At 29.0% G+C, this 15,233-nt stretch overlaps 1 protein-coding gene across 2 annotated transcripts in view; it reads left to right on the forward strand.

Annotated features, from left to right (window-relative positions):
• The window catches only part of VGlut (Vesicular glutamate transporter), a 53,429-nt gene that overhangs the window by 9,979 nt on the left and 28,217 nt on the right, over positions 1–15,233 (forward strand). The window contains exons 1-2 of one of the 2 annotated variants that reach the window (XM_088193982.1): positions 1,496–1,548; positions 3,679–3,783. In XM_088193982.1, coding sequence (XP_088050108.1) covers positions 3,725–3,783 — 59 coding nt within the window. In that variant the 5' untranslated portion in view covers positions 1,496–1,548; positions 3,679–3,724. Of the gene's footprint in view, positions 1–1,495; positions 1,549–3,678; positions 3,784–15,233 lie in introns of those variants that run through there. The other variant, XM_088193983.1, reaches the window with a different exon arrangement.

The following is a 15,233-nucleotide window of genomic DNA, read 5'->3' on the forward strand; positions in this document are numbered from 1 at the left end:
CATTATATCTGCAAGTTTACAGGCCATAATGTCAGTTTAGAATAGAGTATCAAAGATAGTGAAATTCAGTTGCTGCACTCTGTAATTTTAAAATCTACTTTTATGTGATAGAACTGCAAGTTAAATCTGCATATTTTTTGCTGTTTACGTGGTTTTAATCAAACACTGATTCAATGTAAATTGAGTTACGGTTATTATTCTCAGATAGGCATAATTTAATTTTGATGCTGTTTAAAACATTTTATTTCATCTTCGAAATGTTCAGTTGATTTAAATGAGCAATGATATACACCATAAATGTTAAATCAGCCTTTTTCAATTTCAAATGCAGATTTTTCTATTTAGTGCATAAATAAACCACTTTAGAGCAGGGAAGTACAGTGTATCTATGGCAATAGAGACACTGTACTTCCCTAAAACTTGAAATTTATAGTGATTTATTCATTTTGATTTTTATTAAATGTATGATGTTTATGCTGACGTTAATAATATTATCACTTTTTGCAGTTTAACTTTATTTTAGTTCTGCTAATATATTTTTTATCTAACTAACAGTTAAGCGAAATCTCTCTAATATTACTTTTTCTGATTCGTACAAATCTGTGAAAAAAATCAGAGAAAGCAATTCTTCGTTAATATTAAATTCATTGTCGATTCCTTGAGAGTTTAGGTATATCTGTAATATCAATGCATTTATCCAAAGCTATGAAATAAGAATTCAATACTTTCATTGTCAGTAAACGGATTGGATTTTTAGGTCTTTAATTTCTGTGTATACGGCACATTCCTTGCAGTTCAATAAATTTTGAAAAATTTAACTATAATGCCTTTAAAAATTAAGTTTTATTGCATTGCATGTAGCTCAATGCATAATGAATTTGTCGATCACCGTTACATAAATTGATACTACATGAGACTGATATAAGCATTTGCTATCTAAATTCTAACGCCTTGCTTTCGACTTCAACTTTACAACCTTAAATGCTAAATAATAAAATTATTTGGTAAATTTAGAAAGATTGACGCATGAAAAGCTTATGTTTATAATAAATATACTTCCGCATTTTGTATGTGTATGTGAAACCCGATCAATATACTTTTATTATTTTGTTATTCTTATTGTTATAAAAAGCAACCATTTCTTTTGTCCCTCTGTTATATACACACATACATACATAAATATACATTATGTATTTCACGCAGCATTATACAACGTTATTGAAACAAAAGTTGAAAGGATTACGCAACCGGGGTGAAATTCCGCTCACATAGATACGCGAAAATTCGGAACACATTCAAATGAGTCGCAACTTTCAGGCTGCGACCGAGGCTCTAGGACACGCCTTGTGGAAAATCTCGCCGGCGCCATTGGTCGGCCCGGGAAGCTTTCATTGCGCGTGTGTTAGTGCGCCAACCAATGGCGGAGCTTTTCCACGTAGGTCGCGGGGCGCGGGGGCGGGGGCAAGGGGGACCTAGGGCGCGGGGGGCAGCTGCCCCGGACTGCCGCAGAAGCGCGCCCCGGTGCGGACAGCTCCCCGACATCTTATTGTGAGTGTTTTCCACCCAACTATTAACAATATTTAAGGCTTTTTTGTGTGTGAGATGGGTGCAGCTTTGCTTCAGCCATAATTTTGAGTAAGTTTTTCGCAAAAATTTTGAAAAATCGATAGCGCCCCCGCTAAAATCGATCGAAAGCGCGAGCTTTTCCGGCCTGGGTTTGACTTTTAAATATTTTTATTATTATAACGTTTAAATATTTTAATGTTGAACGTTATAATGTTTATGTAGTTATTGTACAATGTTTTATTAAAAAAATATGTATTTAATATAAACCTTTTACTTTATAAGAAAATGATCAAATTTGCGAGCTTTTTTGATTTTTAATAAAGAATTATTTACAGTTTATTTTTACAATTTAGAAAAATCCAGTAGTCCATAAAAAAATAATCAAATGCGCTCAAATTTTTTCTCTTTGTATTTAAGTATAAAAAATATTTTTATTTATATATGTAGATTCAATTTTAATTTAATTATTATTATTTTTTTTTTTAAATTAGCTTGCATTTTAAAACGAATAGTTTTGTATGTAAGATGACTTTTTATGGCGATAGTAATCTTAAATAAAATTAATAATAAATCTTAAACTAAGCAATTCGTATCAATATATTATTATTTTATATAAAAATAATAAAAAGTATGTAATCTTTATTTAAATAATTCATTTTAATTACCATCGTATTATATTTAATTTATTAAATATTAGTCGTATTACGTAAGGTATTATATTATTTATATAAGGTATGCCGTAAGGTATTCGTAAAATTTTGATAGTTATATTTATAATATTTTCTCTTAGAAAACTGTATAGTAACTACTAAATCAATAATATAGTATAGTAATGTAAAACTTATTTAAACGAGTTTTATAAATATTAATACATATTAATCAATAACAAAAATTAAAGAAAACTAATAATAAATATGATATATTACCGAAAATGAATTATAGCAATAACTCTTATTATTTAAGCATTATTACAATTATGTAAGTGAAAAAAATACATACATCTTTTTATAACAAACTTTCAATAAAAAGAGTAATTCAATTTCAATTTCCGAACTCCCAATCTACGTAAATCCTTTGGTATTCATAGTCTCTGGGTTTTTGTTCTTATGTTATCTGAATTTTATGCAAGTCCAGATAAAAAATGGGACAAAGGGAACCATAGCTCAAATGCTGTGAACGCCGACGAATCAACAATTCTGGGACTTCAGCCACACTTTTACTTACAGCACCAATATTCTAGGCTGAACGGACCTAGTCCTCAACTCTTCCAGTCTCTTTTATTTTTTTCACTACGTTGCGAAATGTTCGCTCAGTAAGACGATGAAATCGATAAATTTCAATACACAGTTCATACAGAATTGTTGTATCTGTAAAACATTTGAACAATTTTAACTTTGTGCTTAAGCGATCCATTTCGTTGATGTGTGGCTGTAGTTTGACACTTTGAATACGCATGATTATTGACAGCTGTCTGATTTTTAGTTCTGCCAACATAAGAAACTCGAATTAGATCATCCTGTATATTTTATATATTTATACAAATACTCCTTTAAAAATAGTATTTAAACACAATATTATACATCTTACAGTAGTAACTTAAAATTATTTTAGATTTCGTTATTTAAAATACTATCGTAAATTAGTTATTGTACTCTTATATTTTAAGATACGCTAATATTTTATTTATTTATTAATATTAATATATGTCAATAACTCGAAAAATACTACTCGCTAAGGATACTATTTATATAAACATTTAACATTTTATTAATAAAATAAAACTTTACAATAATGCTATCACCAAACTTATTCATGAATAAAAACACATTGTAAAGTTTATGAATGAATGCTTTATGATGAAAACGTGATGAAAATATTAAAATCTTAAAATGAATTTAACGACGAGAGCGACGTTTTCATTTATTATTCGTATCATGGTAGACGTAGGCGAGACACTGACGTCATTATAAGGAATTTTCAGTTAAGCCTTCTATGACGTCATAGGTCTTAAAAAATCAATAACTTACAGTATATTCTTTAAATGCTTTTATTTTATAGTACACTCATAATAAATTTTAATAAATAATCGCTTTTATTATGTTTTTGTTTTAGATGTATATATTATTAAGATGAATGTAGAGTGAGGACAATATTCATCATGCCAGGGTTGGGAGCTCTTGGCGCTTTTAAAAATAAAGCTTCTGGTGTCTTCGGTCGGTAAGTAAACTTTTATTTTAAAATGTATTTACAACATTTATGATATATGTGTATGTAACTTAATTACGTAATAACTGTATGCATTATTAATCTGTGCGTAAAGTTCATTTTAAATTTGATTAGTTTCCGTTACTATGTATATATTATATATAGCGAGAGATAAAATATGAATAAAGGTCTCAGTTGACTGATCCAGATATTAAATTACACGAAGATATAGCTAGACACTTGAAATTTAACTTCCGGTAACATAATAGAACCTAGAGACTAGAACCATCCATTAGCTAGATAAATAGGGTAGTAAATTTATGCAGACATATATTTCATCAATAAATACAGCTTATAAAATATGTGTTTTGCTTCCGTCAAAGAAACTTTTTACAGTAAAAGTTTCACTGATATTAAAACAGCTTTTTTTTTAAGAAAATATTAAGTAATGTAACATTTCTGATAAAATATTTCTAATTACATTAACTTCACTAGGTTTATTATAATAATAATAAAATATTATTTTAAATGAATATTCGCAAAACATTATTTGCTCCGATTTCAGTGGACTTATTATAAAATATACTTATTGTATTTTAGTCTTTTGATTCAGAGCTTACAAACATAGAAATACGAATTTTAACTATTTTCTGTCCGATCTTCTTTTATGACATTTAACTTTTTTCATACCTTGCGCTTCAAATATTTTTATTAATGTTTACGTTATTATAATAATTTTCACTGCGCTAAAATTAAAGCAAAATACTTTTTTTTCAAATTATATTATATACTCTAGTACTTTTCGGTCATAGTCCATCATTTAAGTGTTTTTCTGGCTTCTACAGAAACATATTATAATTAATTTATACTAACTACCATATACAATCTAGGTATTAAAAATAAGTACTTACTATTTCGTCTAAAATCCTTTTCGATGATGTGTGGGTATTTGGTGAACTAGCCAAGCTACCGATTCCTCCCGTTCTCTCCCCTTCTGGACGCTTAACAAGCGTTCAGAATTGATCCCTCTTTACCGTTGACTGCGCCGCGCTGATAACAAACAGACATTATCCCGGATTTATGTCATCATTTCTTAGGGGCCGCCCTATGCCGACTCTGCGATGTGTCGCTTAACCTTCACCGCTCTTTCTTTGTTCATTTTTTCCACCGTAACGGCGACAAACGCCTTATTACCTATATCTGGATTAAATATTTCACGTGTGTTATGTACATAGATTTTCATATTATTGCGTGTTGATAAATGTGGAAGTCTTAGATTTTACTGTTATCGCGGTCTTCCATGGTAACAGTAAAATCTTAGATTTTACTGTTACCATGATAATTTTTCATCGTTATTGCTATTTCAAATAAAAAAATTAACAAAATCCAACCCTACTAAAAATATTAAATAAAAATAAATATTGCAATAATTTAGATTCGGTATCTCGTAATGTTTTACTAATTTAGAAAAGCATCCTGATAAATATATTTACTATTGTGTTACTTTATATGTTATACAAATATATATACTTTATATATGTTTCCGATTATATATAACATCATATTTGTTCAAAATAACAGAGGCATCATAAATTAACCAAGAGTTTCTATATATTTTTTAATGAAAATATATCCAACCTTTTGCTGTTAAGTTTCAATAAATTATAGTGTTTTAAGAAATAAAAATTAAAATAAAGGACTTTTGAATTTATACGTCTTTATATATTTAAAGTAAAAAATAAAATATTATGCAACGGAAAAGCAAGTGTCAAATACTAGGTTATACATCTAAACTTTAAGATTGAATTTGTAAAAAATATTACGAAACTCAAATTCCATTATATAATCTTTACTAAAATATATATACCAACTTCTATATAATTAAAAAAATATAGATGTATCCATAGACTGCTAAAATATTTGTATATTTTAAAAAATAAGTCAACCTAATGAATCAGTAATATTATTTGTTGTATTTTTTAAATTTACACAGAATACTATTTTTATAAAAAAAATTAGATATCTTTAACATTTTCTTGCTGAGTAAATTTATCCAAGCATTAATCACACATTTATTATTTAACTCAGGATTATCTTAATGTCTTATATGAATTATATTTATTATATATAAATGAATTTATACGTAGTACATTTATTGATAATAATAATCATTTAACCAAATTAATATCACCAGATATAACGAATTTTTATACTGCATTAAAACAAATAGCGCGATGCTATAAAATAATAATATCTACAATTATTGTTATATAACATTTTGACACAGTAGTTTTAAATATTAATAAATAATATCTAATTTATCAACTATAATATTTCATAATTCTGGGTAAATTTTAATGAAATAAAAATCTCTTACTAGCACAAAACTTACTAAGTAATTTGCATTATTTTATTGATACTGATTGACTTACATTGTACCACTAATTTTTAAAATAATCCCACAAAATATATTGCTGTTATATATAGCCTTCTAATAAAAACAGTATATTTTTAGCAGCATTTTGCAAAAAAATATGAGTTTAGGGATCGCTATTGCAAAATATGTATTTTTGAAAATTATAATTATAGTATAAATTTTTATTTTTAGGTTTATTACAATTATATTACAGTAAATAAATAGCAATATCGTTGCGAAAATACTGGATTCTGTGCCATATTATTTTATGATGCTTTGAAGAGTGTAGCACTGGAAAAGATATTTTTTTAATATTTTGTACGTGATAAATTATTAAAATAAAATTGGGCTAGGTCGTGCAAAGCGGCATTGATTGATAATAAACTTTATTAAAATAATTTTGGTTTATAATTTTAAAAATGCATGTTAATGATTTAACTTGAATTTCAATCTAGTGTTTCACTACTTACTAAGTAGTCTTTGATCATGTTTACATCGTTGCAACGCATTGGGCAAGCACCCATACTGTTGCAACGAAAGATTTACAATAAATCAATATTAAAAGGTAAACAGATACCATGCAATCTTTTTCCTGAAAAATTGAGCAAGCCTAAGACGTCAGAATCAAGATGCTGATAGTTATTGAAGACTAAGCTCGAAATATACTGCGTCATAACTTTGTTTCTTTACTAACCGAATATTCTTTGCAATTCAAAACTATTATGAGATATTAGCTTATGTTAATTATCTATTATGTTTCAAATTGTGTTCAACAAAATTCATAATGCCTGCAAACAAATACCTCTCAACGGTATCAATCTCTTAATATGCCCATTAGCGCGGAAGCTTCCCCACTATTTAAAAGCTTTAAGCCCTGCAAAGCTCCCCGAAATTTGACGACACAAACTCCACCCTAGCAAGGCACTTGTCCGGGATAATTATTGTTATAACGCGGTGCTGCCATCAGTCTTCATCAATCCTTTGTTTCCAACTCTGCAATCTACTAATAGCTCTCGATAATTATTCACAACATCACATATAATTTTCACACTTCGTGGTATAAAAATATTCGCGACACATTAATTTTCGTAAGCATTAAAATGATTTAATAGGGCGTGAAAGATGATTTAGGGTCGTTTGCCCATTTGTAAATTTTCATATGGGTACTGAGAGAATCCATAATGAACCCGACGTTTAGCACTCAGAATAATTATTTCGGCCATTTGAATATTGCACCCGACACAGTTGTTAGGCAATTGGCAGGCCATTGTCCTGGCCGCTGCTAGAATAAAGCAGGGGATTCGTACCTTTATATTTATTAATTCACAGTATTTTTTTAATCTCTTGTGAGATAAAAATAAACACGTATTTCATAAACATTTATTTTAAAATAATCAATGCATAGTGAAAAGAGTAATTATTTTTTAAATTAATATGTTGGAACATTATATGCTTTGACTTCGTATTTAATTAAAAGCGGATTCGGGGCTAAATTGAATGGTATAGGTTATACGGGACATTTAAGAAGCTTAGTCATTAACGATACCATGGGAGCTGGGTCAAAGGACTGCAATAATTAATCAGGATATTCTTAACTTTATTCTCTTTGATGTGGTTGCACTAATGAATTTGCATGAGCATACCATTAATATGGTATGATGTACAATAGAACACCATATATTTTTAAATCATTTATGTTGTCTTCTTTATTTCTTAAGATTTTATTTAATCATGAGTTTAATAATTACAATGAATAATTATCATTACGATAACGAAATTAAATATAAATTAATAATACTGTGTAAACATTTTTTACATTTTTATTTTATTGTAAAATTAAAGGCTGATATTAAATCTGTCGTTATACTTAACAACATTTATCTTACCACAAAAATTTTATAGCCTTATTACTATGTTATAAATAATCTTTTATTACAATGAAACAATGTTTCGCACATGTTCCGCAATGTTCTTTTAAGTCAGATTTTAACTCTACACATACTTCAGTTAATAAATCTTCATGGTATAAAATTGTTACCAAGTTTATTTTTAGCTAAATAAATAATATTGCTAAACGTAATATATTTATTAAAAAGTAATAAAATACTGGTTGGCAAAAAAATATTAATGAACTAGATTATGTTTTATTACAATAACAAAGTTTAAAACTAATTTATTAAAGTGATTTTTGTATTAAAATGTGTATTTTAAAAATCATATTTGTAAAAAAACATCAGATAGTATATATTATACGAAAGTTTTTAATATTTAATAGCTATACAAAATTTTCCAATATTTTAAAATATTTATGAACTAATAAATAATTATGAGATGTAAAAATATTATTGTTGTATTTTATATTATTAAATAATACAAAATCAATAATAATAACATTATTGAAATAGATTAATAAATTAAATCTAAGATTTATAAAGTGGTTATATAGTATAAAATCGCTTATTACAAGTGGCAATAACATTCTTAAAATCGCCAAACTACGGCCCACTGCCATATTTAATTAGGCCTGCTAGCTAAGATTAATTTTTTTATTTTCAAACTCCTTAAAATGTATATGTATGCGCTGTAAAGTAACGGCCAACCGAGGATTTATATAATTGCGAGGTATGACCGCATGTGGTGCTCTTATTGCTTTGCAGTTTTAATTTGCTATCGTCTTCAATGTCCCTGGTAGCACTTTTTGCCATATTTCGTTCACATTTTATAGTCCGGAAATAATAATCTTGTCAGTTAAAAAGAGACTAGTGGACTTCGAATGTCGTATTTAAAAATAGATTTATTTTAATCTATCAAGTTTTTAGCTAGAACAGTTGGTAGAAGGGATAAGCACATTGTGAGAAAATTAAATAGTAAAGCAAATGTGATTTTTTACTAAACTTTTTGAACTACTGGTACTCCTGCAAAATCCAGGTTTTGACAACGCGCCCTATGTTAAATTATAACATGTTTATTTTGCGAAAAAGCAAATAGTTTGTAAGATAGTAACAAGTTTTGTAAGTAGTTAAAAGCTCCTGCAAACAATTAGTTACTGTTTTGCATCACATTGTTTATTCGAGGAGTCAATGTTATGTTAGAAATGACTGAAAAATTAGCTTTCATGAATAGTCTGCATGACTAACTACAGACAATTTTTTTTTCAATGAAGTTAGAAAGCGTTAACAATGTCTTTTTCGAAGTGAAATTAAATAAAATGTGTCACATCCGGTGGTGGTGAAATATACGTATAACAAAATGAGGCTTGTAAAATTGCAAGGTGTTCAAAACCTCTAATTATTCATTGTATTATTCACTGGCAGGTACTTTGTGGGAAACAACTTAATATTAACCAGTTGTGTCAGCAGTGAACTTTATTCATTCTCGGTAACTTTATCAGAAATCTTCACTTGCTTTACCATTCATCAATTCAATGATTCAGACATGTTAAAGTTTTATTGAGATTTTTTAAACTTGAGAGAAAGAGCGATTGTAGATTTTCTCAACGAAAAATCTGCCCCAAGCTAAATGAGGCGGATTTTTCGTTACAATCGAATACTAAATGACTTTGGAAATAAGCTTTTGTTGCAATCATCATAGGATTTTTTAATGAATTTAACTTTAAACTACAAAAAAAACAGTGCTAATATGAAAAATGAAATATTTTTTTAAGCTCACTTTAATTTTTCTTTCTGGCTGGCCTTGCCTAAAATAATATATTTACGATCAGACTCTTTACAAAATTACTTTGCCAACCCCTATTTTTCTGCTTTAGATGATATGTGATTTTATCAAAACATGTGGGTAATGAGACATTTTATTAAAGTGGACAACTTTCATTGATTTGTGATTTTTTAACGCAATTATTTTTGTATTAGATTAAACATACATAAACCCATACGAATAAAATAAAAACGTATTTTATGATACTTTAACAAAATATTCGTTAATTTATTAGCCTGTAAAAAGGGTTGAAAAAGAAATTTATATATTTATTATTATTAATTATTTAAAAATAAATAATTTTGATCTCTTAGCTAAGATCAGAAAAATATATAAATTCTAATTTTTAGAAAACCATTTTTATTATAAAGTATTGTGATTTAAAAGCCTTTTTTTTATAGATACATTATATTAATAAACATACAATTTTACGTCGTTCTTACATCTCACGTTTTTATTTATTATATTAAGTAGAATTAAAAGACATTTTCTACATGTACAGTACCACAAGTATTACAAATGTATCTTAATCTCTTTTTTAAATATGAAAAAATAATATTTTCCGTCAGTTGCATCCAACAGTTATGGCTCTATGTATTGATCAATTTAAAGATAGTATTTTATTAATAGACATTATGTCAACATTAGTATTAGTATTAAATTAATAAAAAAGTGGAAAAATACTGTATAAATTAAATATCAAAGGCTGACCCTGACCGGTATTCAGCTGTTCTATGCTATGCTGAGACCAGCCGTTTGGAAAAAAGCCCAGATCGATCTTTTCCGAAGAGGATTCGTAGGGAAACTCCTGGCAGACAATAAGTAAGTACAATAAAAATATTAGTGGGGCGTCTGGGCGCCATCTCGGCGCCTCACCCGGCGCCAACTCACTCCCGGTAGACATCTGATTTATTTGCCACCGTCGGAGGGGAACTCCGACTGGGATGCCATGAGACACCGCAGCCTCTGCCAATTGATTTCTCCAACTGCATCTCGTAGATACGACTCATAAAACAAGCATAAAACCAAACAAAGATGCAATCTCAGAATTGGAATACGAATGGTTAGTTTCGAGCATTTGGGTCACGATTTGATATATAATAAAATAACTTTGTCAAAAGTTTTCTTAGTATACATAGCTTTCTACTCTTAAGAATTGGTGGTTAAGCAATTTCAGTGTTACACTGCGAGTCTGAATATTGATTCCTTTACATGGTTTAGTATGTCTCTTCCTAAAAGTTTCAAAGGTGATTACTAATTCGTATTTGTACCATATATCCAAAATATAAATATAGTATTTAAGATCATAGACAATGTTTTTTATCAAATTACTTCCATCTGTCAGTATATATAGGTGCTTTAGATCCTCTATTCGTGACAATTTGACATAAATTAGACGTGAGAAAAGCATGTCATTTATTTAATATCACCGCAAAGACAAAGCAATATAGAAGCAAAATTGCAAGTTGTTGGATAGCACACACATTCTCAAATGTAATAGAATAAAAAAGTTCCAAAATATCATATTCTTCATATTACATTTAAAGTGAATTGCTTGAATATTTATCTAAGCTTTCTTGTTTCCTATTATATAGTAATAAATTTAGCCATGCGTTGATCGAAGTATCCGATCCTTATCAATGAAATATTAACAATGAGTAGAAGTGATAATATTCTATTTCCTTTCACATACCATTACAATTAGATTTAGATGATAAAATCACAAATAGCTAAGAATTCAATTATTCATAATAAATGCGCAAAAATTAAAGAGCTCAAAGTCAATTTTTCTTATAGTCTGATATTTCTGGCCACCCTCTTTATCGACTGGCATCCAATTCGTTCGTCTCGCAAACGGTTGCAAAACAGGGCGACGTCGATGATGAAAACTTTTCACCCGGGGCCAAGCAATATTACTTGGTTGAGAGTGGCCGCGCAAATATTTGCACTGCCAACTCCGATAGGCATTAGACGGCGGGTACACATCGATCTATATCGCGTTTGTGTCAATAAACCCGCGTAGCTTAATAACAGTTGCGTTTCATTTGGACGGGGCGAAAACTCCCGCCGGGGATCATCTCGCTGCAAGTTTGCAACAGTGAGTAAATATTGGCGGTTAATATGTATGCAAATCGGAAGTAGGTTTTAATTAAATTATCACAATTTTTTCATTATAGTTTGTCTGTCCCAACAAATAAAAAAATATATAAATACTGATTTCTTACATAATATTTTATTTTCGTTTTCATATATGATATTTTATATGAGCAAAAGTAATTCATTGTTATAATATTTTTGATATATATTATGTACAGCCTAGCTCTATTTTAGTAATCACGATAATTATCCTCAATATTAGGAAAATCTAGGAAACCCTTATCTGTGATAATTGATAAAATTATATAATAATTACTCATTTTGATCTCACAAACACGATAAAAAATTAAAAACACTAGGTTTCACATGGAATTTTATTGATTGTGACACATTTGAGCCAAATTGCTTTCTAGCAAAAATTTAATGTTTGTGGTCTCATTTGAGAGATATCAAATGTACTAGTTCAAAATATATTTTTTTCCAAATTTCAGTTACTGTTAATGAATCATTTTCTAGTTGACCCACTATAGATCGATAGTGCTCTTTTTGTAATATTTTTAAAAAGTAGAAATTATGGCTTGATCCAATAATTACATGCTGCCTGTTGTGTTGAGTGGAAGACACAGTACTTATATTTTAAGATGTTCTAAATATATATGACATGGTGCATTGCCAACAATCAATAGAACTGTAAAATCGAGAGCATTCTGCTTCATATACATTTCAACTTTCATTAAATACAGCAGTTGTTACCCAGGCCATCCGATGTACAGAAAGCTTCTTCAGATCTTTGCCTTTATAGCACGTGATCTTAAAGATTGATTTATTAGGAGTTAATTTTTTTAATGTTCGATCTCCTGAAATATTACTGCAAAAGAACAAAGTTACTCAATCTTTGTTTGTTTTAAACCCACTTTTTTTTCTCAGATTTTGCGATTATTTAAGCCAACCTGGAAATAGTTTGACTTCTTTTATATCTGCTGATGCAGTCTCGCCTCTGATCTTTAAATTGTAAAAGGCACTCATTTTAATAAACCCGGTCAGACGTCCTTGGCTAACCACCAATTCTTTATCAGACCGGAAACGTGAATTAAATGGCTCCAATTGTCTTATCTGTTCATAAAACTCAAGAACCTTTGCCTTAATTAAATAACTACTTACAGGGTTTTTCCTCAGTTAGATCTTCAATCTAAATTACGAGCGCTCTTTTCGTATTTTTTTTAATAAATCATCTGTCTAGTATGATAATTTGGAACTTATTTTATTATATTTTAATAAACATTTTTATGCGATTTTCGGTATATGCGATATTCGTTGATTTAGTTTTAAGCGGTTATAAAAAAATTATGGAATTTATCCTATATTTTTATACGTGTGTCAGATCTATTTTTATGCGTTTTTCTGTGGACTGCATCTACTGCATAAAAAGAGAATTCACAATTATCAAATAAGTAACGAGACACTAAACTGAAATCAAAATATATTAATCAGTGACATCCATTTTATTAATTATAAACTATTAATACTTTATGTCATTTATACACCGACTGTATTTCAGAAAAATCTTCAAAAATATAATAGCCTTATATAAATATAGTTATTAATTTTACAAGAAATATATTAAAACATTTGAATCAGTTGCTACATTGCTGCAAAATATATTCACTAACATTATACATATTTTCAATTGCAAAGAATACTTTAAATATAATACATTCATATATGTATATTCGTCCATTTATATAATAATTTATATGTTTAATTGCCGGTCAACATACTGTACTTGGCAAGTTACCAAATTTAGTTGGGCCAAATTTTATAACCCGTAATTTAAACTTGTATATACGAATCAGACGGATCGATATCAGACACCATAAATTAGTAGAAGTACGCGAATAACCCACCAATTGATTTTACAAATTCGTTAAATAATAATATAATTATTATTTATTTGATTTAGAACATCGTGTCCGTTGAAGCATATAACCGAACCCTTTGTTCGGGTCTCTTATTTTTTATCTCCCTGTAGTTTTCATCTCCCTCGCTCCGGGTTTTCCCCTACGACTTCTAGTTCTGTACTTTTCTATATAGTCTCGCTCTTTACCGGTAGATGACTCCGGCGTCGTTTCGGTTTGGTAATCGACTCTCCCTCGGGGATTCTGTTTAATGGACAGGAATGAAGCTGATAAGCAGCCGAAGATAAATCGAATGATAATTGTAACACTTCATTCAAACGAGACGATTCAAGAAGATTGGATTTTTATAAAAATAATTAAATTTAAAAATTAAACCATTATTATTACTATACAATATTATTTCAGATTATTCAGATTCATTACATAGAGCAATAGCTCTGAAATGTAGCATTATATTAATATTATATTCAAGAGTATTGAATAGGTAGTGGAAATACACATATAATATACAAATGTAGTATCGGGATAAATCAAACTTTGATCATTCAAAAGGATTTATTCGATTCCAATTGCTACGTACAATGTTATCAGCCTTTGCCGACGAACATAGTTATTACGCAAACCGGAAATTCAATAAGAGGGAAACGGAAGTAGTATCTTGTTAGATTATACAATGGAGATGTTTCTATGGATGTTTCGCTACAAACTGATTTTATTTATATAATATACTTTGTCGTTTGTAGCGCATTACGTGATCGCTGGATTTACATCATCCAGGCGTCTTCAGTTACTTATCTCATAAATCTGTTTTCTCTCCCGCTAATCCCCTTTTTTGCTTGCACTGCTGAAATATAACTGCCCTGATATTTCCCCCTGGCTTTATGCGGAAATTTTTCAAATTTTACCAGGCTGTAATTCTCAAACCGTTGGATCAGTTTTTATTGCTTATTTATTTTTTAAATTAAAAAAGTACTAACAAAACAATGGTTTTAACACATAAGGATTTAACGAAATATGTGTTCGGCAACAAATTTCTACACCCATGGATTCGTTTTCGCCGTACTCATGCGGAGCCATTAACATGATTAAAACTAGACGCTGGCTCACAGTGTCGTCAAGTTGTATAGATAAGAATAATTAATAAAAAATAATAAGTACAACTTAAAAGGCAAAAAATATTGTATATAATACTTAAATTGCAATTAAGAAATAATATGGTTATTTATTATTATATTTGGATTATTGTTTTGTAAAATATTATTATTTTATTGCATCCCTCTTATCATTAAATGCAAAAAAAGCTTCGAATAAATCAACCG

Source organism: Plectrocnemia conspersa, unplaced genomic scaffold (genome assembly GCF_051122295.1).
Source record: "Plectrocnemia conspersa isolate PC_06_02 unplaced genomic scaffold, ASM5112229v1 ptg000010l, whole genome shotgun sequence".
NCBI classification, from domain to species: Eukaryota; Metazoa; Arthropoda; class Insecta; order Trichoptera; family Polycentropodidae; genus Plectrocnemia; species Plectrocnemia conspersa.